The sequence below is a fragment of the Syngnathus typhle genome, linkage group LG9, assembly GCF_033458585.1.
Source record: "Syngnathus typhle isolate RoL2023-S1 ecotype Sweden linkage group LG9, RoL_Styp_1.0, whole genome shotgun sequence".
NCBI classification, from domain to species: domain Eukaryota; kingdom Metazoa; phylum Chordata; class Actinopteri; order Syngnathiformes; family Syngnathidae; genus Syngnathus; species Syngnathus typhle.
Window position 1 is genome coordinate 8711639 of NC_083746.1, and position 25438 is coordinate 8737076.

The 25438-nt window shown below is 39.4% G+C and overlaps 1 protein-coding gene across 1 annotated transcript in view; it reads right to left on the reverse strand.

Annotated features, from left to right (window-relative positions):
• Nucleotides 1-24950, reverse strand: part of epha6 (eph receptor A6) — a 68057-nt gene extending 43107 nt beyond the window's left edge. Inside the window, exons 1-3 of the mRNA XM_061287759.1 lie at nt 24525-24950; nt 18161-18225; nt 8127-8790 (exon numbers count right to left, since the gene is read on the reverse strand). Of these exons, the coding sequence (XP_061143743.1) occupies nt 8127-8790; nt 18161-18225; nt 24525-24603 (808 nt within the window). The 5' untranslated portion in view covers nt 24604-24950. The remainder of the gene's footprint in view (nt 1-8126; nt 8791-18160; nt 18226-24524) is intronic.
• Between the last annotated feature and the right edge of the window lie 488 nt (nt 24951-25438).

A 25438-nucleotide genomic window follows, 5' to 3' on the forward strand; every position in this document is an offset into this window, starting at 1 on the left:
CAAGCATTATTACTTGTAATGAAACATTTCAGATTATTTGACTAAGGGTGACATTACAAAGAGTAATGACCACCCATTCAGGTTCATCCCGTCAGCTGATTTGTGACAAAGCACCGCTGCCACAAACTGTAAAAACCTTACGACGTTTCATAATAGCAACGATATAGGGAATTCATATAAATTATTCTGTGTTAGGAACATAAATACACTGTACATACAACCACTATAAATATATTTACTCTCCAATGTTTCCATTACTATGCGGCCCCTTGCTGAACGGCTGAACACAATCTGAATACATAAATGGATTGAGTTGTTTACACTAGTGAGATTAGGTCTATCTGTATCTCACTGTTATCCAACTGCCTTGTAAAGAAACGTACACGGTATAAATATTACAGTTTGTGTGCCAATGTTCAAGCCTTACAGAAAAATGGAATTCTTTTTTTTTTTTTTTTTCTGTGTTCATGTCCCTAGACGGATACTTGCTGGATCTAAAAGTGGAACGTCAACTCTCAAACAGCTTTAAGATCAAAATATGGACTTCAACCAATAGTTTGGAGTCAATATATGCAGTAAACACATTAAACGGTCACAAATGTGTGATATTGGCATAGCAGGCTAGGAGTCAGCACACCTCACCAAAATTCATTTAAGGCAGCAGCACCTTTGGCTTTGCCATTTTTTTCTGAAAACAAGACAGCGGTAGGCAGATTTCCATTTCTTAAGCAGTTAACGGACATCAAGGACATTACTTAACAACGATTGTGCAGTATCCATTCATAATTACGTGATCCATGCAGTCTCTCTACATTTTCCAGTTTGTCTTTTAACCTCCCATCCTTTCTTCCATCTGACATCAACACTGTTACTTGATCAAGGAAGCTGCCAGGATTAATTCATACAGATATCATCACGTCAATTCTGAGCGTCATTGTTGTGTTTCTACTTGTGGGGGTTCAGCCAAAGTTCAGGCCTCAATCCAATCCGAGGGGAACGGATTGCCACCGCAGTCTTCTCTAAACCTGACCCACTTTTTGCTATCGCTGTTTGCCGCTTTCAATAGCTGGATTAAGTCTATCCACAGTGCGTGTGTATGTGTGTCCCCCGTATGTGCAAGTGTGCGCCCCGCAATTCTACCAGTGTGACTAACAAGCTTGGCAGTTTCATTCCAACAGACTGAGACACCTACAGCTAGTTAAAGCCTTTTGTGCCCTAGGGTCATTTGCTCCATCTCTTCACTGCCTGCTGTTCAAATACGGACGGATCGGGTGAGGAAGAGATCGGACGAGTCTACATACATATACGTAGGCCATAATACCATTTTTATTCACAAAGCTCTTAACAAATTGAATGCATTTAAATAGACTTATTAATAAATAAAAGGACGAGGGAAACTATTTTGTACATTGTTTTGTGACCTTAACTAACCAACATATCAACAAACATTTGCAATTTCAATTTACTGTTTATTTTGTCAAGGGACAAAACACATTGCTCAGCTTTGAGACAGACAGAAAGCTATTTTACAGATGATATTTGAAAATGCCACATTTCTGTCCATTTGCCTTGCCTACTTTTTGATTCCATTAAGTGTCCTCGGTTAGAGAAAACTCAAAATTTAAAAAATCAAGATCTAATAAAATACATGTGATGATAGTGTTTGTCTAAATCATCTCTGAAACTGTTGATATGTGCAATTTTTTTATTCTTCAAATTGTTCCCCTGTGTAACAGTGACATTTTCTGAGCAAGTTTATTTATTGGCTGTAAAAACAAATAGTAAATTTTGGCTTTTGCGAGAAAGTACTTTGTCATTATCGTGGTAATGTGTTTATTAAAGTTAAATGTCATCTTTTACAATTTTATAGCTGCTCTAGTAAAAGTAACTCAAATTAAATGCAGCAGTCACTTGACATATCACAAGTCATCTCATAACGTATAAATGTCAGTAACATGTGAAAGACAAAAATAATTATTTTTATTAGTAACTTGCTCAATACCGCTGTGCATGCATGACAGATTTTGCGGGAGCAGCAAAAAAATAAAAAGCAGCCTTTGGCTACTGTAGTCTTGTGCTGTTTCATCCAAAATGGAGTCCTCAAATAGCACTATATGGTCCACTTTGTGGAGGCGGAAAAAAAAAAAAAAATCACTTCATTTTGTCACTGCACTCACCTTTTCAATGTCGAGGTTTTGTTTTGCAGCAAAACTAGAGTGGCATTACTCCAAAGCCACCCGGCATGTTGCAGCATGTAAATATTTAATACAGGAGGACTGGCCAAATAAAAAATAAAAAAAATGGATTCAATACGAGCTTGTGCCAGTGAAGTGCAAGATGCTGGATGAAAAAGGGATGACTGAAATAAGCCGTGTAGAGTACAAATGATTAAGATGAAATAGACAATTCAATAGAATGTTAATAGTTATGGCAAGTAATTATTTAAATCATAATAATAAACATAATAAAAAAATTATGATATATGCAATGCTTTGAAATTAAAATATTTTAAAGTATGACGTACAACAATATACTATACTTTCAATTCATGTGCAATAAAATGTTATGGTCTGACAATTTAAGAAAAAAAAAGCTGAAAATAATAAAAGAGGGAGTAACCGAGTAGGTCCGTGTAATCAATGAAAGAGCGTCCTTAAAGGTCATAACGCCAGTTGTTCGCAATGATAGCACCTTCCGAGACGTCGCTGCTAACCTCTGACTAATGAGGGCTGACCATAAATCATTCATCTCGACATGGCCGAGCAAACATGCTCAAGAACGTGTCAATTATTGGACACGAGTTAAGTCTAGGCTATATCTGCCGGCTAAGCAAACTACCACAGAGACAAATCCCAGTCATCAATGATGCTGACCCCTAAATAACCCCTGTTTTTCTCCGCTTCCTTTTTAATCAGTGTAGCAGCTGTCTCAGCTCCCAAAGTGGGCTTTCATTTATGACAAGTCTTCTCCTCATTTCAGGCCTATGATATTCTATCTGGGCCACGAGGCGCTACACATATACTTTAATGACTAATTCAGTCCTTTGGCTGATGTTCTAAAATAGAACACACACACATACAAGCGCATGCGGCAGAGAAGATGGAAATCAGTTGCAGAATCTGACAGGACGATCCTTGAGGAGAGAAAAAAAAAAGGCAAACATCAGAAGGTGTCACATGCTTTTGTTTCGAGAGTGAGAGAGTACGCCATGTCGAGACAGGCAGAAGCTGTATAAATGTATGTATGCAGGGTGCTGCTACGCTGGGGAATATTTTCCCACTGTCTTTGATCACTTTTCAGCTTTGAAGTAACTCTCAGTGAAGGCAGAAATAAGCCAAGCAGAAGTCACGGAAAGTTCACGCCGCAACTAGGGCTCGTAAAAAAAAAAAAGAAAATCATCGATTTGCATAATTTATTCTTTGAACAATTAAAATGCAAAAAGATGAAGCGATCTCGAGGTGCCCAACAAACCCGCCTCCCTGCTTGACAAGCCCAATTAAATGCTCGTCACATTTGTTCTCAATTACAGCTTGAAGAGCGACAACACGAGAGCGCCTAATGCTTATCAAGTGACTGATTTAAAGATAGACGTGGACGCTCGTGCACCACAAAGCTAAAATTAGGGAACTTTTTAAACTCTCACCAGCCGTGTTATCCGGTCCGATGTGAGAATTTAATATTTTATAATCCGTAGTTTTGATTGACACTGTCAGTAGTAATTAATTATAAAGTAATTGTAAGTAATTATAAATAATGACTATTATTAGTTAAAAATTAATCAACACTTTATGTATATTATTCTATCAAATTGTAAATCTCAGAAGTAATCACTTTGTATGATAATATTCATTTTGATCTCACAGCCCTAATTAAAACTATTTTTGGGTGCCAAAATACTGTACAATTTTTACCTGACCTCTGTTTGAACCTGATGCTTAATAGTACATATTCCACATTCATCTTTTTTGTTTGCCTGCGGCACAAGCCGACATCACAAAAACGGGGCCAATTTGCATTCAAAAGAAACTGGATTGACGGTCGTTGCATCATATAGAATAAAAGAGTTGAAGGTATATAGCCGCACTTGAGAAACATTTCAATGAAAACTTTTGTAAGACACTGCTGGATTTTATTCACGTCCCTTGGAGCAAACTCGAACGCTGCTTACAACAATAAGTGTTATTTATGTGGCACGATGGCCACTAGCTAATTTGCATATGCTTTTAAAGCAGAACAAAGGCAGAATACAGGACAGCTGCCCAGGAGAAGATATTTATTGTGCTGCTGCTTGTTTTTGTACGTTGTTGACAAATTATGCAATACCAGAAACGCCAGTTTCATACTTAGTTGTCATGAGAACATCAAGTTGAAAAACCATTTCACACAATTTATGCATTTAAACACTGGGTGTGCTGTGATTTCTTTTATATTTTATTCCTGCACTTTGGATTCAAAGCCTTTATGATGCAAACTTAGCACTTCTTTTCATTGAGCCAAATGTTAGGTAAAAAGACACTTTTCCACCGCTCCTCTCCCAAAAAAAAAAAAAAAGCATCTGGCTGGGATTTTAATTCAGCTGGCATTTTATGACCTCATTTGGCATGCATTCCTCTATTGCACTGTGACTCACGTTTCACTTTAGTCTCCATCTACTTGCATGATCCATGTACGGACTTTATAGCATCAATCCATCATCTGTATGCAGTAATGACCTGCAGCAAATAGGATTACTTCACTCAGACGCAGGTTTAAATTCATCGGAACACAAACATTGCATTTACCTAGTGGCAAATCCCATATCATATTATCTTTTTTTTTCTTTTACATATGTGATACCGTATGCAGTATGCATTACATTTTTCCTCCTTAGTATGATCCTAATCTGACCAGAGTCACATGCGAGGAAAATAATATGGAATAAATATAAACTTGATTTTGGTGTCTCGAACCATGTAGTGCAAAGTGGGAAAAACAACAGTGTATTTTTTGAATTGTGATTTTTGAAGCCAAATAACTTGAATACCATCTCATAGGACGCAGCAACTTTTTTCAATAAAAACATATATTTAGTTGTTTTAACATTGGTGCTTGATTAAAAGTCTTGCCATTCTCATCATCTGAATACTTAACCACCAGCACGAACCACGTGGATGCCGTCTCCAACTACACTTTGGCTCGCGATGCTTTTGTCCAACATGAACATCCAGAGCGGCTTAACGATGTTGGCTTTTAACGGCGCTACTCTCTCTCGTCTTCGGCAGATACAACGCTCCCAGCTATTTACACGGGCCATTACTGAAGCCGCATCATAGTACCCGGCCGGGTTGCTACGCCGAGCTGAATGACAGGTCGGGAGAACTACTGTACACACAATAAAAAGAGCTCTCAATTACATTCTTTGTCATCGACGCAGAAGCAAATGCTAATGCAGTCACTGCAGGGACAACAAACAAAAAGCCGTGCATTTAAATTCTGTCATACTGTATGATTTGCATTCATGAAAGTAGGAGGGTAATTTCTAAAGCTCCATCAAATGACTGGTAATTTACAAATGTGCCCGTGTGTGATGACAAATATTCTCATTTAATAATGTTTGGAATGGAATGAATGGACAGACAGAGAACATTGTGAGCGGGAATGAAAGCGTCGGGATCAAGCAAATAAATGCAAAACTGAGTGTATTTCATGAAGAGGGTAGCTTGTCTGCTACCTGATAATACACAATCATCTCCTCTCTCTTCCTCGCTGCTAATTAAGTCTGAAGGGCCACGCTTGTTAAATTGAAGATGTTGCTTTGGAAAATGTCAGCGTGAGTGCCCCTGCAGTGTGACCTGTGAGTAAACATCTCCTCTGCCTCCTCCCACTCTTTGTTTTCCAGAATGCTTATGACACTTTTTCAAGGTTTACGTTGATGAATTTTGAACCGTTTTTTTTTTTTCCTGTTCAATTTGATGAAGGTTGATGGACCTTTGCGTTACTCTTTACTTGAATGCGTGTGTGAAGCACTCTTGCACACAGACTGGCACTGTATATCATGATACACTTATCTTATGATATATGAAGCTAATCCATCAAAATACTGTATAATGTTTTCCCGATGTCGTAATGCCTGCATTAAAAATGTCATTAAAACGACAAAGTTAGTGGTGGCCTAAGACTTATGCGCTGCACTCAAAGAGAATGATTGAATCAATCAATCAATATTGACATTACACAGGACCTTTTTTTTTCTCCACAGCATTGAAAATCTGCTGTGAGGTAATAATTGCATCATGGCATATAAAAAATCTGTAACCTTAATTACAGCAGTCGCGATTAGCTGATAATGTGTAAGCAACAATTATCTGTCGTTTAGTTCAATACTATAAATTGACGAGCCTGTAATTTTGCCTTTTAACGATTGACATGAAAAGAACGAGGTAGCGTAGTTTGCAACATAGCTTTTAAATATGGACATTGGTTTTCTGACTTCAGTCCTGTCAGCCCTTCTTAAAAATGCAGCAATGAGCGTGGCTTTCCATTCAGTTGCTGAGCTTGTGGAAAAATGCCATCAGCTAACTGAGCTTCCCAAATGCGTCGCTCATTGACTGACAGGAGATGGATAGAATGCATAGAACAGGGTACAGCAATCGAGGTATCTGCTTCGTATATCTATTCATGTTGCCATGACTCATAATGTCAATATTTATTTCTGCAGGTATGCATTTTAAAAATAAGTAGGCTATTTGATTGTTTAACTAAATATTGTGTTTATGTAAAACGTCGAGAGTGATAAAAAGCAGATGGTGGCGATACACCACATTACATTATCGTCTCTAGAATCAACAACGCGCTTGAAAACACAAATCAAACAAACGCCATCTGCTTTACCCTCAATAGAGTGCTCGGACTTAACATTTTCTGACATGCGGCTATTGTATGTGCAAATTTTCCACATCTAGTCCCGCTTTTAACCCTCGTCTGTATGTGTTGATTGCAATGATGCTTTATGAAAATCTAATCCAGTGCCTCGTGATTAATCCTGTCGAAGCACATCTGGTTAAATGCATTTCACAAATGAGCACAGAACATATTCCTATCGTGGCACTGGCTTGTAATTTGTTTTACATTTGGGCCAACAAATTGGATAGTCCATGATGGCATACAATGTAAACAATGGGCTATGCAATACAAAAGCCGGGGTACGAACAAAAGAGTTCATTCGATATGATCCAAAAACAAATCAGGTTATTTATTTGACCGTGGTCCAGATCTGGACAAAGGTTTATGTCCTGAATACAACTCTAGTTATTTGTAATGATGTGCAACTACACCGCATCAAATGCGAGGTCATGAAAATAAAATTCTGGCATTTTTAACGCAAATCTCTCCATAGACCTTGATGAATGAGTCTCTTTTGTGCCATTCCATTGTGCCAGGGATAATCCAAAAATCATATCAGACAGCTGGCGTTCAAATTGCTACCAAGTCAGTGTGAGTAATTTGAAACACAAAAGTAGCCCCAGCGGTAGCAGGTGGCATGTCCGATCACACCCACATGCGATTGCCCATTCAACCCGAGAGAAAACAAATAAACTGCAAATCCACAGTCGCTTTGCAGACAATATTTAAAATCCAAGTATAGTTATTCCAAAGACATACAGACAGAGAAAACTAGATAGAACGAGCGATAGATGCAGAAAAGATCTTCGTCGCATACAACCCTGCACAGAGCCAAAATGACTTTAGCGCTCATCTTAGTCTCTCGAGGCTGAGCAGCAAGCAATAAGAGGGAGGCAGAAAAAAAATTAAAGGAGGCCATTATGAAGCTGCAGAAGCCGACGAGTGCTTACACAAAAACACAAATCTGGAGGATTGTTTACCCTATAGAGTACATTTAAACAAATCCATCCAATCCAATGACCTTGATAGCTGAGCTAGCTTCTCTGGTTATATCGTTGAGCCACACCCTTCACCTAAATTGATGATGCCTCAAAGAATGAATTGTGTGACCTGGTTATATTATACGCCATGAATTATCACATCCATTCATTCGTTTTCTACATCTTATCACCCTTAATTCATTTGAACACTGTGTTGAGTAGCAATGCATGTTTTTTTTTTTATGACAAGAAGGTTTAACTCACCAATGCAGGTTCCATCGACCTCCTCATAGCCAACACTGCAGACACATCTTCCCAGGGGGACCAACCAGTCGCCATCAGCTCCGCAGAAAAGCTTGGGTGTGTCCCTTTCTTCCGCATGGTCAATACATGCACCCCTCACCTCCACCAATGAAGATGAGTCCACACGAGGCACCGTGTCTGGAAACGAGGCCAGGTTCCTCAGTGTGAACGGGCATTTCTTGTAGTAGACTCTCACGGAGACCAAAGCAATGCAGGCCCCGATGTCCTGGAATGCGAGATAGAAGCCGCTCTTGGTCATGGGTCCCACCTCACGAACCTCAGTGTTGAGCTTCAGAATGCGGTCTCCGAGATCCATCTGGGTGAAGCTCTCATCCGCGGCGATGGTGTCTATCTTGGTGTACTGAGCCGGTTTGAATTTTACCCCGTGTGCCTCGTCAGTCTCATGATAGAAGAGGTTGAAGGTCTCCTTGCACGTGCCAGACACCCAAGGGATGGAGTTGCAGTCACGTAAGGTGAAGCGAAGCTCCACATAGATTTTTTGGGCCGCTTGGCGAGAGATCCAATTGGATCGAAGCCAGTTGTTCTGGTTGGGCTCCATCACGTTGCACACTTGAAAGGTATGAATGGGACGGTTGTGCTCGTCCATCTCCGTGATGGCATCCCACTGTGGAGAAAACATGAGTTATGTAATTGAAAACAGATAGAGGAGCAATGTCACATTATGCAACACAACAAGCAGCTGATCCTTTAGCTCACTTGTGCAATAATTCATATGTTTTCACTTGGTGTGGTTTTTTTTTCCCCAAACAAATGCAGGTCCTTGGCATAGTAATAACAGCTATGCTAAATGTGGAAATAAAAATGGTGTTCTCCAGCGGTTGCTGAAGGACAACTGAGCAAGCCAGTGAGCCTCCACCCTCCCACCCCCGAAACCAAAAAGCAATGTAGCAATGTCAGACAGGGCCCTTAGCGACTCTCCCTTAGAATAGTTTATTATAGCGCATCACGGCTGTGTCAGAGGGGGATTGAGGATATCATTGGCTATTTTATGAAACTCAAGTCATTCTTCTTATTAAACTGCAGTCTTGAATAAAAAAGTAATTTGTTCCAAAGTATGGTTTTCTGCCCTCTTTACCCTTTTTCATCTGGTGGCTACTTCACATAAATGTTCTCCTAAGAGGCCTTACCAAATAGGCATGTCCTTAAAAGCTTTAGAACATGGATCCTTACAAAAATATATTACCTTGGATTTTTAAACTCATTGCAAATTGGGGCTTATTATTATCATTGTTAAATGGCTTTGGTTGGGAAAAAAAAGCAGTATCTAAACTAACAATAGTTGAATCATAGAAATATAATTGCAGACGTTCAGGTCCGTCTCAGTTTATATTTTTTTCTTTTCTAATCCATCGCTTTCTCTTGTCTACATCATCCCTCCTTTCCCATAACTCATGTGTCGACCTGAAGCTTTCTTCACTCAGTCTTTGTCTTTCCCATACACGTGTACCCACTGACGCGCATGTGTGTGCGTGTAACTGTCACTGCAATTGAGATATTTTTATTCACAGCTAGTCTCCCTCTGTGATGGATGAAAAACTTTCACCTTTAGATCGCATACCCATTGAAACGCCCACTCTACTGGTAGATATAAGGCAGATGGATGAACAAAGAGTGTGCACTCATTGGGGAACTTCATGTCAGCTCTGTGACTCAATTGGTAGCATTGGCACAGAGAGGCCCAAAGTAAGATTTTCATCACGGGGGTCCCAAGACCTTGTTGGCACTCGCATGTTGGAACAGGATTGATGACTTGATCTGGTGATACCCGCCTCTCAATCACAAATACCCTGCAAATCAATAAAAGCTTAACGGTGGTATGAAACAAACATCCGTAATGGCAGTAAAATGATTATCTCTGTCATTATATAAATGTGATGATGATATGGCATTTAGGGATAGCGCTTATCAATTCATCACTTTCTCTTTAGAACACCCACACGTACACATAAGAGCCCACCCGCACACACAAGCAGCGTCCCGCTACCTATTACCAGTACACCCCTAAATCAATAATGGCAAGTGAACAGCGGCGAGCAAATGAAATCCAAAAGACCCTGCGCTCCTCTCATTCCAACATCCATCACGGTAAATGGCTAGCCAGCAGGGTGGAGCCACAGCAGCCATCAGTCATCGCCGCGGTGATCTCAAGAGTGTTCTCGCAAACGTGACACCTGGTTGGTCAAGGCTTCAGCTATCCTCCAAAGGGCACTGAAGATGGAGTTCGGCCCATATGACCCTTTAAGAGCTGCTGAGATTGAACTTATATATGAAGATGATATTTCTTCGGAGGGGTGTTTTTGGCACCTAGAGTATTCCACATGAAAACACTCAACGGAAATTATTTCCAAAGTATTATTTGCAATTTTTTCAAATATTATGCCTTGTAGGAGATATCAGACATGCAATACATCCTGACATTTTATGTGACCCATTTTTCATTTTACACATTTTAGTGATTGGAATCCGCTCTGCCTTGTTTTTATCTCAATGGAGTCACGATTGTTGGTCTGATACCAACCGAATGTTTTCTCAGTTTCTATGTCAATAAATATAAAATACCTCAACAAAGCAGTTCAAAACAACAGCAACACAAACAACTCAGGTGAAAGTCTTGAAGCAAATAGCCAACAGTGCTCGGATATGAGACGAAAAGAAAAAACAAAGTCCTGTAGATGTCTTAAGGGCTCAGACTTCTTTATCCATTTTTTGGGGCACATTTCTTCGTCTGTCCTTTTATGTTTTGGCTCGTTCCTGCCAACGGCCTTCCAGTGTATGACTCTTGAGTAAAGACTTATTTGAACCGTGTCCCGCGGGTGTCTCTTTGTCGAAGTCTCGGTTTCATGCGGAGACAACAGAGACAAGAAAAGAAAGCACAAGTCTGGCCGCTACGGACTACGTCGCCAGCCGAGGGCAATGAGCAAGACCACCTATCAAGATGATATTGATTCCCACAAAGCAAAACTATACCGCTCAATATTAATTGGCCTTGTGTGTTACTATTATTGAATTCATTTCAATCTTCCAGGAAAGCTCACCACTGGTTAATTCTAATTTTTGTCACCGCTTTTGATCTCATTTGCCTAAACGGTGATGAGCCCTTCATCTCCACTCCAACTGAGTGACTCGTCATCCGTGGGTACAGACAAGAGAGCTTTTTGCTCGGCCCACTGCCCGCCCACCACCAACTTTGACGAAATATGCGTGGGAAAACAGGAAGAGCTCGTTGTTTTACATATCTATTTTCGCCGGAGATGCAGAGGCAAGCGTGTCGATGCGTGCTCAGCATCCTCTGACTGATGCGAGATCAAAGACGTGGATGCGCACAGTGGTGTGCAACACACACACACACACACACATACACACTTTTTGAACGAGTGCAGTTTAGATAAGACCAAGCCTCCGAGGTAGACGAAAGCATGCAGCACAAATACACACAGTCAGACAGATAGAACATTAATTAAAAGTTGAATTATCCTTTTTTTATATTCCAAACAAAAAGGGATCCATGTATCTTATTAAAAGGCTCCTTGGGGCTTTTTGTGAATGTTAATGGCGTTGGCATTTAAAGAAAAAAGAAAATAATATAAACTGATATGAGACTACTTGCCATAGCGACTCTACCCTGCAGCAGACCTTTAAAAAGCGTTTATGTACAGTAGATTTTCAAATCAGCACTTGGAAGTCTCAAATGTAGTCAAACACTGGAGTCAATGATAAAGACAACTTGGGCTTCCTAAAGTGTTGGAAAGGTCACTGCTTTCTCATTCTCTCCTGTTTCCTCTAAAACCTTAATCATTTCAATTTAATTGGACACAAAATGATATGAAGTGTTCTGCTTTGCAACCCACTTTCTAAAATAATACAATAATATGACCTTCAGAAGAAAAATGAACATACTGGCCCGAATTCACTGTCACCATTTTTGCACTCAAATATTTTTTTTAATTTACCTTTTGACTCAACATTCTATCGTTAAAGATAAATAGCGGAGTGTGTATCCTTGCTTAGGGGTCAGCTCATTACGGACAATATCTTTCAATGTGCACATGACTACAGCATTTCTCTGAAAGGACAAAACAAACAAATCCACAGCGTACTGCTTTTGTGTTTTTACCACCCGCCACTCACCGCTGAGAAGAGGCTGTCAGACAGAAGGCGAGCGATGGAATGAAAACAAAAAAAATTATGATGTCGTTGTGACAGACAAACAGGACAGAGTCAAAGATAAACAGGGAGCGAAAAGAGAAATCTAAGACTGCAAGGCTGTTCGTGTCTGAAAAGCCCAAGTGTTGCTTGCAGGGAATGATTACACAAGAAAAAAGAAACACCTTTAGAGGTTGATATAATTGTAAAAAGGCTGTGAAGCTCTAAGAAAGGACTACTTAAAGTAACAAGAGCCCACTTGGAATTTACTGTTGGGGGAAGGTAAAAAAAATCCATATTGAAAAACATATAAGCCCAAAATTTCAAACATAGGACTGCTAAGAAATATGAAGCAATTTTAGATATCTGCGATTTTGCTCATTATTATTATTATTTCTTTTTGCAGAACAGTCAGGCAGAAGACTAAGCCCTTGCTTCTTCCAAGCTGCTTTGGAAATAACTGTCCCGTTGGTGCTTTAAGTGTTTTAAACCAAGTTGATAGATTTTACAAGCGCACACTGTCTTTAAAGCACGCTCAAGGATGGAGGGGATCTATTAAATCAAATACATCTGGTTCTAGGGACTCAAATAGCAATAAAAGCATAACGTTGATATTATCCCACTGTGAAAAAATTCGAATTGGGAATTAAACCTTCCTCAAGGATTTTTCAGTGAGTCTGAGTTAACAGAGATTGACACTATTAACACCTAATGTTGACTTTGAGCCTAATGGCAAAACATTTCATAATAATTGGTCAGATCAATTTGTAGAGCTGATTAAATAATCTTCTTCTGGTCTCTAAATCAGTGATGTATCAGTCAGTGGTTCGTATCAGCCTAGCCTGTCTGTCTTTCTGTCCAAAGCCACCTGACTCCAGTGTGCATTGCCTAAACTAGCTTGACTGGAAATGAGTGCAGACAATATGGGATTGTCTGGTCTCTTGGATCAATTAGACCAGAGAGAGCACAAGACACATAGCCAGAGAGAGCAAGCGGTGAAGCGCAGCTTTCAGCATCTTCTGACTATATAATATGTTAAGTGCATTTTAGAAAGCTAGCCAGACTAATCGTTCGACCCCAGTGAAATCGTATCCCTCTAACAGGAACTAGGCTCTGACCCCAAATACGCAAGGCCACTTTCTGGTGTCGGGCGGGATCCAAAAGAAGTTAGATCAGAGAGCCGAGAAGGAACAAGATGTTTCTCTTTCCCATCACTACACATTAAATAAGTAGATGGAAGGCATAATGCAAACGTGGCAGTACTCCGCGAGCAGCTCCACATTGATTGGAAAAAGGAATCCATCTTCCTATGACCTACATGTGTATATGTATATATGTATAGATAGATAGATGTATAGATAGATAGATAGATGTATAGATAGATAGATAGATGTATAGATAGATAGATAGATGTATAGATAGATAGATAGATGTATAGATAGATAGATAGATGTATAGATAGATAGATAGATGTATAGATAGATAGATAGATGTATAGATAGATAGATAGATGTATAGATAGATAGATAGATGTATAGATAGATAGATAGATGTATAGATAGATAGATAGATGTATAGATAGATAGATAGATGTATAGATAGATAGATAGATGTATAGATAGATAGATAGATGTATAGATAGATAGATAGATAGATGTATAGATAGATAGATAGATGTATAGATAGATAGATAGATAGATGTATAGATAGATAGATAGATAGATGTATAGATAGATAGATAGATAGATGTATAGATAGATAGATAGATGTATAGATAGATAGATAGATGTATAGATAGATAGATAGATAGATGTATAGATAGATAGATAGATGTATAGATAGATAGATAGATGTATAGATAGATAGATAGATGTATAGATGTATAGATAGATAGATGTATAGATGTATAGATAGATAGATGTATAGATGTATAGATAGATAGATGTATAGATGTATAGATAGATAGATGTATAGATGTATAGATAGATAGATGTATAGATGTATAGATAGATAGATGTATAGATGTATAGATAGATAGATGTATAGATGTATAGATAGATAGATGTATAGATGTATAGATAGATAGATGTATAGATGTATAGATAGATAGATGTATAGATGTATAGATAGATAGATGTATAGATGTATAGATAGATAGATGTATAGATGTATAGATAGATAGATGTATAGATGTATAGATAGATAGATGTATAGATGTATAGATAGATAGATGTATAGATGTATAGATAGATAGATGTATAGATGTATAGATAGATAGATGTATAGATGTATAGATAGATAGATGTATAGATGTATAGATGTATAGATGTATAGATGTATAGATGTATAGATGTATAGATGTATAGATGTATAGATGTATAGATAGATGTATAGATAGATGTATAGATAGATGTATAGATAGATGTATAGATAGATGTATAGATAGATGTATAGATAGATGTATAGATAGATGTATAGATAGATAGATAGATAGATAGATAGATAGATAGATAGATAGATAGATAGATAGATAGATAGATAGATAGATAGATAGATAGATAGATAGATAGATAGATAGATAGATAGATAGATAGATAGATAGATAGATAGATAGATAGATAGATAGATAGATAGATAGATAGATAGATAGATAGATAGATAGATAGATAGATAGATAGATAGATAGATAGATAGATAGATAGATAGATAGATAGATAGATAGATAGATAGATAGATAGATAGATAGATAGATAGATAGATAGATAGGTGTATAGATAGATAGGTGTATAGATATATACGTATATATAGATATAGATATGGGCAGTGATGGCAGATTAGCAGAATAATTGTGACTGCACATGATAATGCATTTTTCACATGTCCACAAGCTTGCTTTTTATTGATTACATCGATCAGCGGGTATAAAATGTCAACATTGCATCGATCCATCTTGCTTTGGAGTATTTCCATTTTTCCTCTCCCATTTGAAAATGTCAGGCTGCATTTTTATCAAACTCCTCAGTGGTAGTGGCCTGACACGTGTGCGTTAAAACAACACAACAGGTGAAGATTGAGCATTTTGTCCTCTTAAGAAATCAAAATACAATAAAAGTCACGGCGTGCCAGTCTCTTCCTTTGGTTTTCTCTCGGACCACAAAGAGTGAGACAAATGGATGTGTCAGAGCTTGATGGAGCGCTGTGATTGCTCTGCTAGGTGCAAGGCTATTACCCGACAATATAGGCAGCGGCAAAGACAAATCCTGTTTGAATCAACCACACTTAATCTGTGAAACATGACAAGATGTTTTAGACAGCAACGATAGCAACTGAAAGAAGACTGTGACCTCACAGAGAATTAAAAAATTAGAAACGATTCAGAGCTGGATTTTTTTTTTTTGTGGGGCACCTCCATTGTAATGCTTGCATGGTGAGGGTTAGCCCCAAAAAGCTGTCAGTGTACGTTCTGCTGTCAGCGAGATGGCGAATGGGAGCACATTAGCCATCGGCCCCGGCGTGTCCCTGAAAAGGAACAAGCCAATTAAGGAATCCCCCGCTACTGCTTAAGCCCAGTTATGGCAGAGGTCACTGGGATGAGCGCTACTATGCTAAATCATCCTACCTTTTTCAAAGCCTCCATTGGGGGAAGCTGAGTATTTCCAAATTATTCCTCTTTTCTTTCCTACGACTGCCCATCAAGCAATATGTGGTTGGAAAAATACGTCAGTCTCCTTCAAAGAACTACACTCTCACTCGATATTCCGATCAGGTGTGCGAAAAGCGCTTTGAGATAAACATTGCGATAAAAAGTCGTTCTTGAGAAACCGCCTTTGGAGAAATAATATGACCTACTATTTACCCTGAACTGGCCTTGTTGAACTGGCCTTGCCCCCAAATTCTCACAATTCACCCACCGAGCACATGGGGACAAACAAACTCATGCATGTTTTAGCAAAGTGTTTGCCCATTTGTACCAGGACTTATTATGCAGACACCAGATCAGACCATCACCTCACACAGTTCTTCTTTGATTCACCTCGAGCTTTTTCACTACTCATCATAGCTCTGGCTATACCGAGAAAGCCCGCAATTGGAGTCATATGCCTCACCTTCCTAAAAATATTATTACCTTTCATACTTCCACTGATAAACATGCCAACATGGCCTTGCTTCTGGTTTTTACCTGACACTGAATTAAAATAGGATGGTATCAGCAAAAAATAACCACACAGAATGTTAAATTACAAGTCAAAAAATCCCTGGAAGTTTGTAAACATTTGCTACAGAGCTCTGGAGATAGCTATGAACCTACGGGGCAATACACTGATACGAGAAAGGACTGAGGACATGCAATCAATCGATTGTTGATACATTTGAAATGGTGAGCCGCAGTTTATGTGTCAAGCTACTACCGCGACACGCCCGGCAGGCAGCTACAAGGTGGCTTACTCAACTGGCCTGATACCAGGCTGTGTGTAATATGCTGGGGATTGACTTCCTCTTGCCAGGTCCCAGGAAGAGAAGAGGATTTAAACTATTTTACCTCCCAAGATCTTCACACCTTCCCTCAGGCCTTCTCACCTTGATGCCTTAAATATTAATGCTAAATCCGTGGATAGTGGATGAGTGAGGAGGGGAGAGGGCTGACAGCTTAATCATGGAGGCGGTGGCCTCCCCTTGCCTTTTCCTCAATACTCTGTCTGGCTGTCACCACCACCTACATGATGTAATCACCCCCATAACCCTGATATGGGTTGCTGCGGACCTTGCATGGAGAGAGAAGAGCACACAGAGGAAAAGGGGGACCTCGGGGATTTTGCTGAAGAGGATCATTTAAGTCGATATACTCAGAGTAAGAGAGTCTCGGGTCTTAGGGATGGGGGAGAAGTGCCTGCAAGTGACACTGTGTCGTATATAGTATCAGTATATAAAGACATCGTGCAGGAATATTTCTAGATGAAGGAACTGCAAGAACTGCTCACATCACTCGGACAAATTTACCTAATCCGCAAGTGAAGAACTTCTTCGAGTTTCTTAAAAATATGCTTCCACCATGTAGACCATAAGCCTCACCGGTAGTCAAGAGAATGAGAGCTGCTGCTACGATTGGCCGGCAATCACTGCAACTGTGTTCACTCCCACAACGACGCAAACACCCCTTTCTAACTTGCACTAGATCAAAAATAGAATTTATTATGGAAAAATTAATGTTATATATTGTTGAATGAATGTAGTATAATTTCCACATCACTGTCATTTTTAGTCTGCTGTGCTTGAGCCACCTTGTCTGAGCAAAAATGGAAATATCATTTTTGAGTCTTAGCCTGTCATAAATACAGCGTTAGGCACAGTGCATGCAATCATTTTTCTCTTGTATTGAAGCACTGGCAAGCAAAGGTGACATGAGTTCCAACTGCACAGTGAAATTTTATTCACTCAGCATTGCTACGCTCTCCAGTAGCTACTGTATGTTTTTATACTTATTATAGCTGCTACTGGACATTTGGACACACAATTACCATCTAATTTGCTTGCCACAGAATCACATTTAAGTGAGTGAAATATTTGTGAGGCTTTGCTGTTACATGAACGGAAAAGAATTGACAAGGAATGATTGAACCGCATTAAGAAAAGCCTCCTAAGAGATGTTATCTCATTATTTGTTTCCAAGTTACCTTATTTCCCTTGAGGCCAGAGAGGCGTCTGACCCAAAACAAAGACTTACACATCACTATAATCGATCTGGTCGACGCAAGAAAGAACACCCCCCTCCCACCCGAAAAAAAGTGCAGAGTAAATACAGAAACTTTAATAGTTGGCCGCAGAGTGCTTACCCCATTTATAGGATATGTCTTCCATCCAAGCTCTCCAAGCACAGACGTTGTATCCAGCAGCACAACTGAAATGAAAAAGAGAGAGGAAATCCACCCATTATCCATCTGTCAGCGCACAAAAGTTCCATTTTCACACTGGAAATTGAAATATCAGTCATAAACATGTTCATTTGGGCATTTTATCATAACAGGAATGAGTTTTCTTGGATGAATATTTATCAGTATGGCAACACAAACACTAGGAACAACAAGGCTGCCACTTGCCACACAATTTTGCGACTGATAGATTGCCCTCAAATTGCTGTCAACAGACCATTCCCCTGCCTGCCATCCACAGTTTTTAGTCATTTTCAGCCACAATATCTGCTTCCTTTGCTGTACAACGGAGATATAAAAACACAAATGCAGAGTGTTTGAAGAAATATATTGTTCCGAGATTTAAAAATGTATTGTGCATAAAAGTTAAAGGACATTAGTACCATAATAAAAGTTTGACAAAAAATGTGAGTGAGCTAACTGAAATTTTATGTATGAAAAGAACTATAGTGGTATCGGTGCTTGGTATCAGGCTACTCGTATCACTGGAAAAATAGTGAAAATTCGATCCTCCCTAGTTTTATCAAGCAATTGATTGAGATTAAGAAATAGCAGAGATGGTACTGCACACTCGACTTGAAGTGGCATGAACCGCATAACAAACTTCTCTGCTCGGAGTAATCAAAGTAGAATCTGATGATAAGCAACAAACCACTTACTTCCTAAATCTGACCCTCGGCTGACAATTTTACACAGTGAATCGCACGCAAACACACAAGCCTTGCTCACTTCTGGCAAATCAAAGCATGATCAGTGTTTCATAACAACGTCCGTGTAGAGCTGTGAAACTGGCCTTTAGGACTGCGGATGGGGAAGGGGGGGGGGGGGGGGGGGGTTGTAATACAGGCTGATTAGACTAACATTTTTTTCTAAGTAACCATATTTCCTGTATAGTCATATAATCATCACATAGCTACAGAATTGCAACTGACAGCGCTTCAAGTAACGACTCGGCGCTGTATACATCATTAGCAATTACAAACTGGGTAGAAAGGAAGTGACATTTACATCTCTGCAGAGGTTCTCCGACAAGATGGAGGCAAGCGTAGAGGAAAATGGGACATTTTTTGGCATCAGCCAATCCAGTTCTGAAGGAGCTTCTATGATATAGTGGTGGTGCAACTGCATCATGGGATTTGTTTGGCACATGGTCATTGCTCACCTTCTTGAAAGATGATCTGGCAAACACACACACAGTGTCATCATGCTTTTACTTCAGAAGGCCATAATAACCATCTTGTATGAGTCTCTAAGGTTGAAAATGGTTCACTCTCGCTTTTGTAGCCAATTTGTCGTGTCGCTGACTGTCATGCAGCGCACATCTCTCAATTTGACAAACAACACAGAAAATAGACTCATGTCATTTTTTGTCTGCCTTGCAATGTTCAGTTTTGTTTGTTTATTTATTTAAACTTTTCAGTTTTTGTGTTGTTGTGACATGAATAGCAAGCACTCGGCTTTTAATTTGTCCCATAAATGTTTAATTTGGAAACACGTGTTCTCTCATATCATCGTTATAGCATCGAGACTAGCATGCGAGGCTTTATTGTTGAATTTGTTCTACTTTGGTCCCCGCTGTTCTTTGAGCCCGGTTTAATATTTGCTTCACGGTGGCTGGATTTTTCTCTCAGTTTTCCTATGCCTGTGAATGTCACGTCAGAGCCACTGCCAGGTTGAACAGACGAGCTGGCAAAAGCCACTGGTTTAATTGGGCATCATTAGGCCACTTTGTGCTGCTTACCTGCCCAGTACCTTCCCTGGGGGAGGGCCTGATTACTGAGGGTTGGCTCACATGCTACGATGAGCACCTTCGATTTCATTGAATTAATAAAAAATGATGGATGTGACGATTTATGGTACGTTTATTTCACTGAAAACTTGTTGTTGAAAATGGGCAAAATATTAATTATTTTGAGCCTAAATCTATTCTGTGATTGCAGATTTATATTTCACCTTGTATTTCATGCTTCCACTCTTGCAGTATGACTACAAGAGGGTGCACTAGATTTACCTCGATATACAATACATATCTATCAATCCCTTGCCCTACCCTCCAAAGAGTTAGCTTTCAGGAGGGCACCCACAGACTCTGCCTGAAGCAGGCGGTCCGCCGGGACTTCAGCTGGTTTGATATAAATAGAACATGAGCCGGCCAACTCACAAATAAATGGAGCTCTAGCGGAATGATGACATCTCCTGTCTGTCCTAGAGTCCTGGAACGCCTTACAAACACCCTGAAATAGCAACATATCCGTCGGCAGTCTTGTACAGCTCTTATTTCATGTAAATTTGCATTCTCCCAAAAAAACTGTCATGCTGGCTGCGGGTCAGTTCCTTCGACAGTACATTTAGCACATCAACCAACATTAATGATATTTTGTGGAAGAAAGTACATCTGTCCTAAATGGAAATAAATGACAAACTTACATGCATTGAAAATGACTTAACTGCTTCTAAGCCTTAAATGAACTTTTACAGAGTTGCTTTAATCTTCGCTCAAGTCCTCAAACCCGAACCTGCAGACGAGGCACTTACTCAAAACGTTTGACATGATGCAGGAGGAGGCTACCACCCCTAGAGAATAGCCATGTTCCTTTCCATTGATCATCAAAAGGAATGTGAGGTTATTCGCCAACGGAAAAACACTTTGAATGAAAGGAACTTGTTTTGGCTTCCTCTAGGGAATGGAATATGGCACATTTTTTAAATTTAATACAAAAGATAAAGAAGATTTCACAAATATCAAGTTGAACAAGCAAGGGGTTCATTTCCACCACATATTAATCCTAAACACATTAATTGAATGAACCATTACATAAAAGAGGTTACATTTTAGTGTCCTGATTCCAGTCATTATTTTTTGACAGACATGTTGCAAGACTGCAAAAAAAAAAAAAAAGAAAAAGCTGTCACACAGCTCAACTCACCAATGCACATGGACATGATAACTAACGGCAGAAACAATGATCCAACAAAGACAGAAACGAAGCAATGAGCTCAAGAAACAAATTGAGAAGAACAAGGAACACTTGGACATGACAAAGTGGTTGAGGAAGCTGATTTTGGTAGATGAGCACAGGTAGAAAAAAAACAAAAAGGACAACCCATGAACCACAAGACAGAAAACAAGTCCAAATACAAATCAAAATCAATCATGATAGTTAGAAAACTAAGATTACTTAAATCCTCTCTGAAAAAACAACAACAAGATAATATATATTGTTTTTCCAAGCTCACCGTGGTACTTGGGAAATGCGGTCTTTGGATTTGGCTTTGATCGCTGCTGTGTAAAAAAAAAAAAAAAGAAGAAAACTTGCACCACACATAGCACGGCGTTGTAAATTTAATCTCGACACCACATGACACTGTTTCCTGTCTGCCGTGGCGCAAATGAAGCAGCTACATTAATGAAGCAGCAACGTTCATAGCCTTCCGTCAGTAAAGTCACAAGAAACGCAAGGTGAAGCGTCGTGTCACCTTTGGTGTTAACGAAGACTTAAGACACAGAGGAGTTGCTGTGCATGGGCCATGACATTCAATAATATTTAATATAAGATGAAGCAGGGATCACTAAGATCATCATAAGGTTATCCTGCCACATAAGGTTTGAGCTTTTTCAAAAAATAGCTCATCAGTGAGTGGAAAATGTTATTTTCCAGATGTTGATATGACGATTTTAAAAAGTAAACACTAGCCGAATTCTATAGAAATTAAGTGTTGTAAAATGTAGTTTTAAGTTGTAATACCACTAGTTACCACAAGATGGCAGACATGGGTTACACTGGGTCTTATTATACAAAGACAAATATCAGAGGTTGTTAGAAATAAATTCAGAGGTGTCAAACTAGAAGCAGTAACCAAGAAGAATCTCAAAAAAATGTTGCATTACTAATATTTTGAATATATTTTAAAATAAAATTTAAAACGCGATGTTTTGGTCAAAAGAGTATGTAGAATTGATCTTGAAAGTAAACGCAAGGTCATTCTCCCTGCATTAGGAATTCAAACACACATGCGCTCTCATTGCATGCAAGTCAACGTTCTGATGCCTTTGATTGGTGAATTGATTTTTCCTTACAAAGTAGCTACCTCAGAATGGAATCAAAGGTTTTGAAGTTGATCTAAACAGATATGGCAGCACTGCAATGAAGAAACCTTTAATAATTAAAAACATGCTTTGTATTTTGTTGCACTGTATTCATACCCTCTTAAAATTACTGCTAGCGTGATTTTGTGGCTGCCTTCAGACTTTCTCACCGAGCTTGTTAGATCTTCCCCATGACTCACACGTTAGCCAAGGATGGATTACATCCTTCATTTGTAATGCCTTGAAACTCTGCCTCGTGAAGAACAATCACATTCCCAGCAATGTCAGAAATATCCAACAAAGACCTCATCTTCAGAAAACCATTGCACCCTCCCTAAAAGGCTCTCACGGAATCAAGTTAGTGAATTGGATTCTTGAATTTTCATTATTGAGAAAATTGTTGCTGTCGTCTTTAGGGGGCAGAAACAAAAAATGGAGACAAATTAATGATGTCTACGCTGTTCAAACCTACAGATGGCATTGCTATTTTTTTATTTATTGCAATCCCAACAGCCAGAAAAGGGTCCTATTTTTTTCTCTTTGAAATCTTAGGCCTCTGGAGTTCTTCGTCCCTGATTTCAAAAGCATCAATTTACTCGCGCGTACCTGGAGTAGAATATCACCATAGCCAATGAAAGGAAAGCATGATTTAAGGAAATATTCTTTTCATGACCCTGCAATTGTGTTCAATTAAACAGGCCTATAGTTCACTCAATTTGTGGTCTAAATAAAGATAAGAGCCTAATTATTTCTTTTTGGTGGTGGTGTACCGTGAAATCTTTTTAGTGTAAAATGAGTGCTTGGGCGCAGTAATGATTGAGGAAAACAATGCTTCATCTGATGTCATGCCGACTAATTAGGACTGAATCAACAGTGCTGACAGTGCAGACAAGCAGTGCACTTGTCACTTTTGCCTCAAGACGCAATTAATCAACATTAATTTCCGCATAATCAGCAAAATTAATAACAAAGATGCAAAGTCACAGACCAACAAATGTAGCCAATGAAAACACACCTTAGTAGAGCTGTGAAGAAATTGTTTTCAAGCAACCACTTGACTATAGTGAGCACAATCGCAGACTTCAAATTAAATTGGGCAAAGTAATTACAAAATCAATACCAGGACAGATTTCCACCTGAGTTCATAATGAAACTTTTAACAAATCTTCCCACTGAGCCGCACCACTCGGTGGAAGATGACGGCAATTGTGCCAGGAGACCTCAACGCATGCGGTCAATACAAAAGAGTGAAAGACAGAATCCAATCTTTGAGTCTGTGCAGAGATCGAAAACAAACCAGCTTATTTTATTGAAGCTCGATAAAGTAGTGGGATCCCTAAAAGGACAATACATAATAGTTTCCATGTCAATACTTTCACACACGTAAACGACAATAGAGATGCGCAGAGGAAAGTGTGGGAGTATGAACACAATCACACATTCTAATTCCGCCTGCTACCATAAACACTTGGAAGCATCATGTGACCCATCAAAGTGAACAGAACAATTTTACCTGTTGGTAGCTCTCAACCACTGACTGTATGGAGTATTTTTACCCACCCACCATAAAATAGATTTGTAAGACAACTCACATTCTCTCACTCACTCATCATTCAGTCTATGATTGTCCTGTTGTGTGTATGCGTGGACAGAAGTGTAATTAAATCAAGCTGTCAACACCGAGCTTACATTTGATCATCTTGTATTATCACCTACATGGAGATTATTTCCTCTCTTTTCATTTGTCATTATTCTGTCCGATTTTTGTATATGTGCGTGGCTACCAATAAATCATGGAAGTTTGAAATATTTTGCAGGTAGTCATGTACTTGATGGTGCTCGGCAAAACTACAGGACATCTCTGTTACATGACATCTCAGTATTTGAATGTGGACTGTCATCTTATCCCTTTTATAAAACAAGTTGTTATTTATGTAAAGTTTTAATGACAATATTTAATACAAGTACTGATGGATGTTTAGGTAAATATATTTAATTATATATTTTTTACATATACAACAGCGTTTTCTATGCATTTCCAAGCAGACAGAAGAAAAGTTAGATCATTTCTTTAAACATGCATGTGAGTTTTGAATAATGTCCTTTTGGAAACATGTACCGCGGGTGTCTCCAATAAATATGACACAATCATTTGAAACTGCATGCGTAAAAGTGTCTCACCTTGGTTGCAATGGCCACGGCGAGTGAGGACAATTCCAAGAAAAAGTGCAACGGGAACAAATCTTGGTCCAACACTCATATCTGCTGCAACATCGGCCACCGGCTGCAGCGGAGCCGAGAGCGAGCGTGGCCGGTGAGAAAAAGCGCGGCAGGGTCGTCCAAAATGCACCACTGGCTCTGCTCCTGAATTACATTTGGTCCTGTTTGCTGCTCATCATGAGATGCATCCCTTCGCCCTGTAGCAGTAGAAAAAGGTGCCAAGGGGGAAGTTGGGGAGAAAAAATAAACAATTATCAGTAAAGAACCACTATGCTGATAGAAACTTCGCACATTCCCCGTCAGCTCTTAAGTTACTGCACCACTTCAAGCATTGCGCAATTTTTTTTTTTTTTTTTGGACTGAGGCTACATCGCGCGCGCGGTGGTGGTGTCCCTATCGTATTTCGTTGCGCCTCCGGTCCGAACCGCAGCAGCAGCAGTAGCAGCGAGCGAGGTTCTGAAAGGATGACGATGAGGAGCTCAGGAGGAGGAGATGAAGCGCGCGGCGACGTGTGCGCGTCTGTACAGGAGGCTCGGCACTAGAGGGGGTTCGCTGACAAGGCAATGTGTGTGCGTGCGTGTGCGTCAGGAGCCCATTAAGGGGACACATTTCTCTCATGGGCTTCCATAAGTAGCATCATATACTGTGGCCGAATAACTCAGTTAATTCTAATTGCATATGGAATCACGAATAACCAAGGCAGCATGGTGGAGTAGTGGTCTGCACATCTGGCTCACATTTCTGATGTTGGGGTTCAAAACCCCTCTCAGGCCGGTGTGGTGTGTAAAACCCTTTTTTTGATTCACATTTTAATTGAATTTCACAAATAAGAATATTTCTAATATAGTCGGTCTCAAGTTATACCTATTTAACTT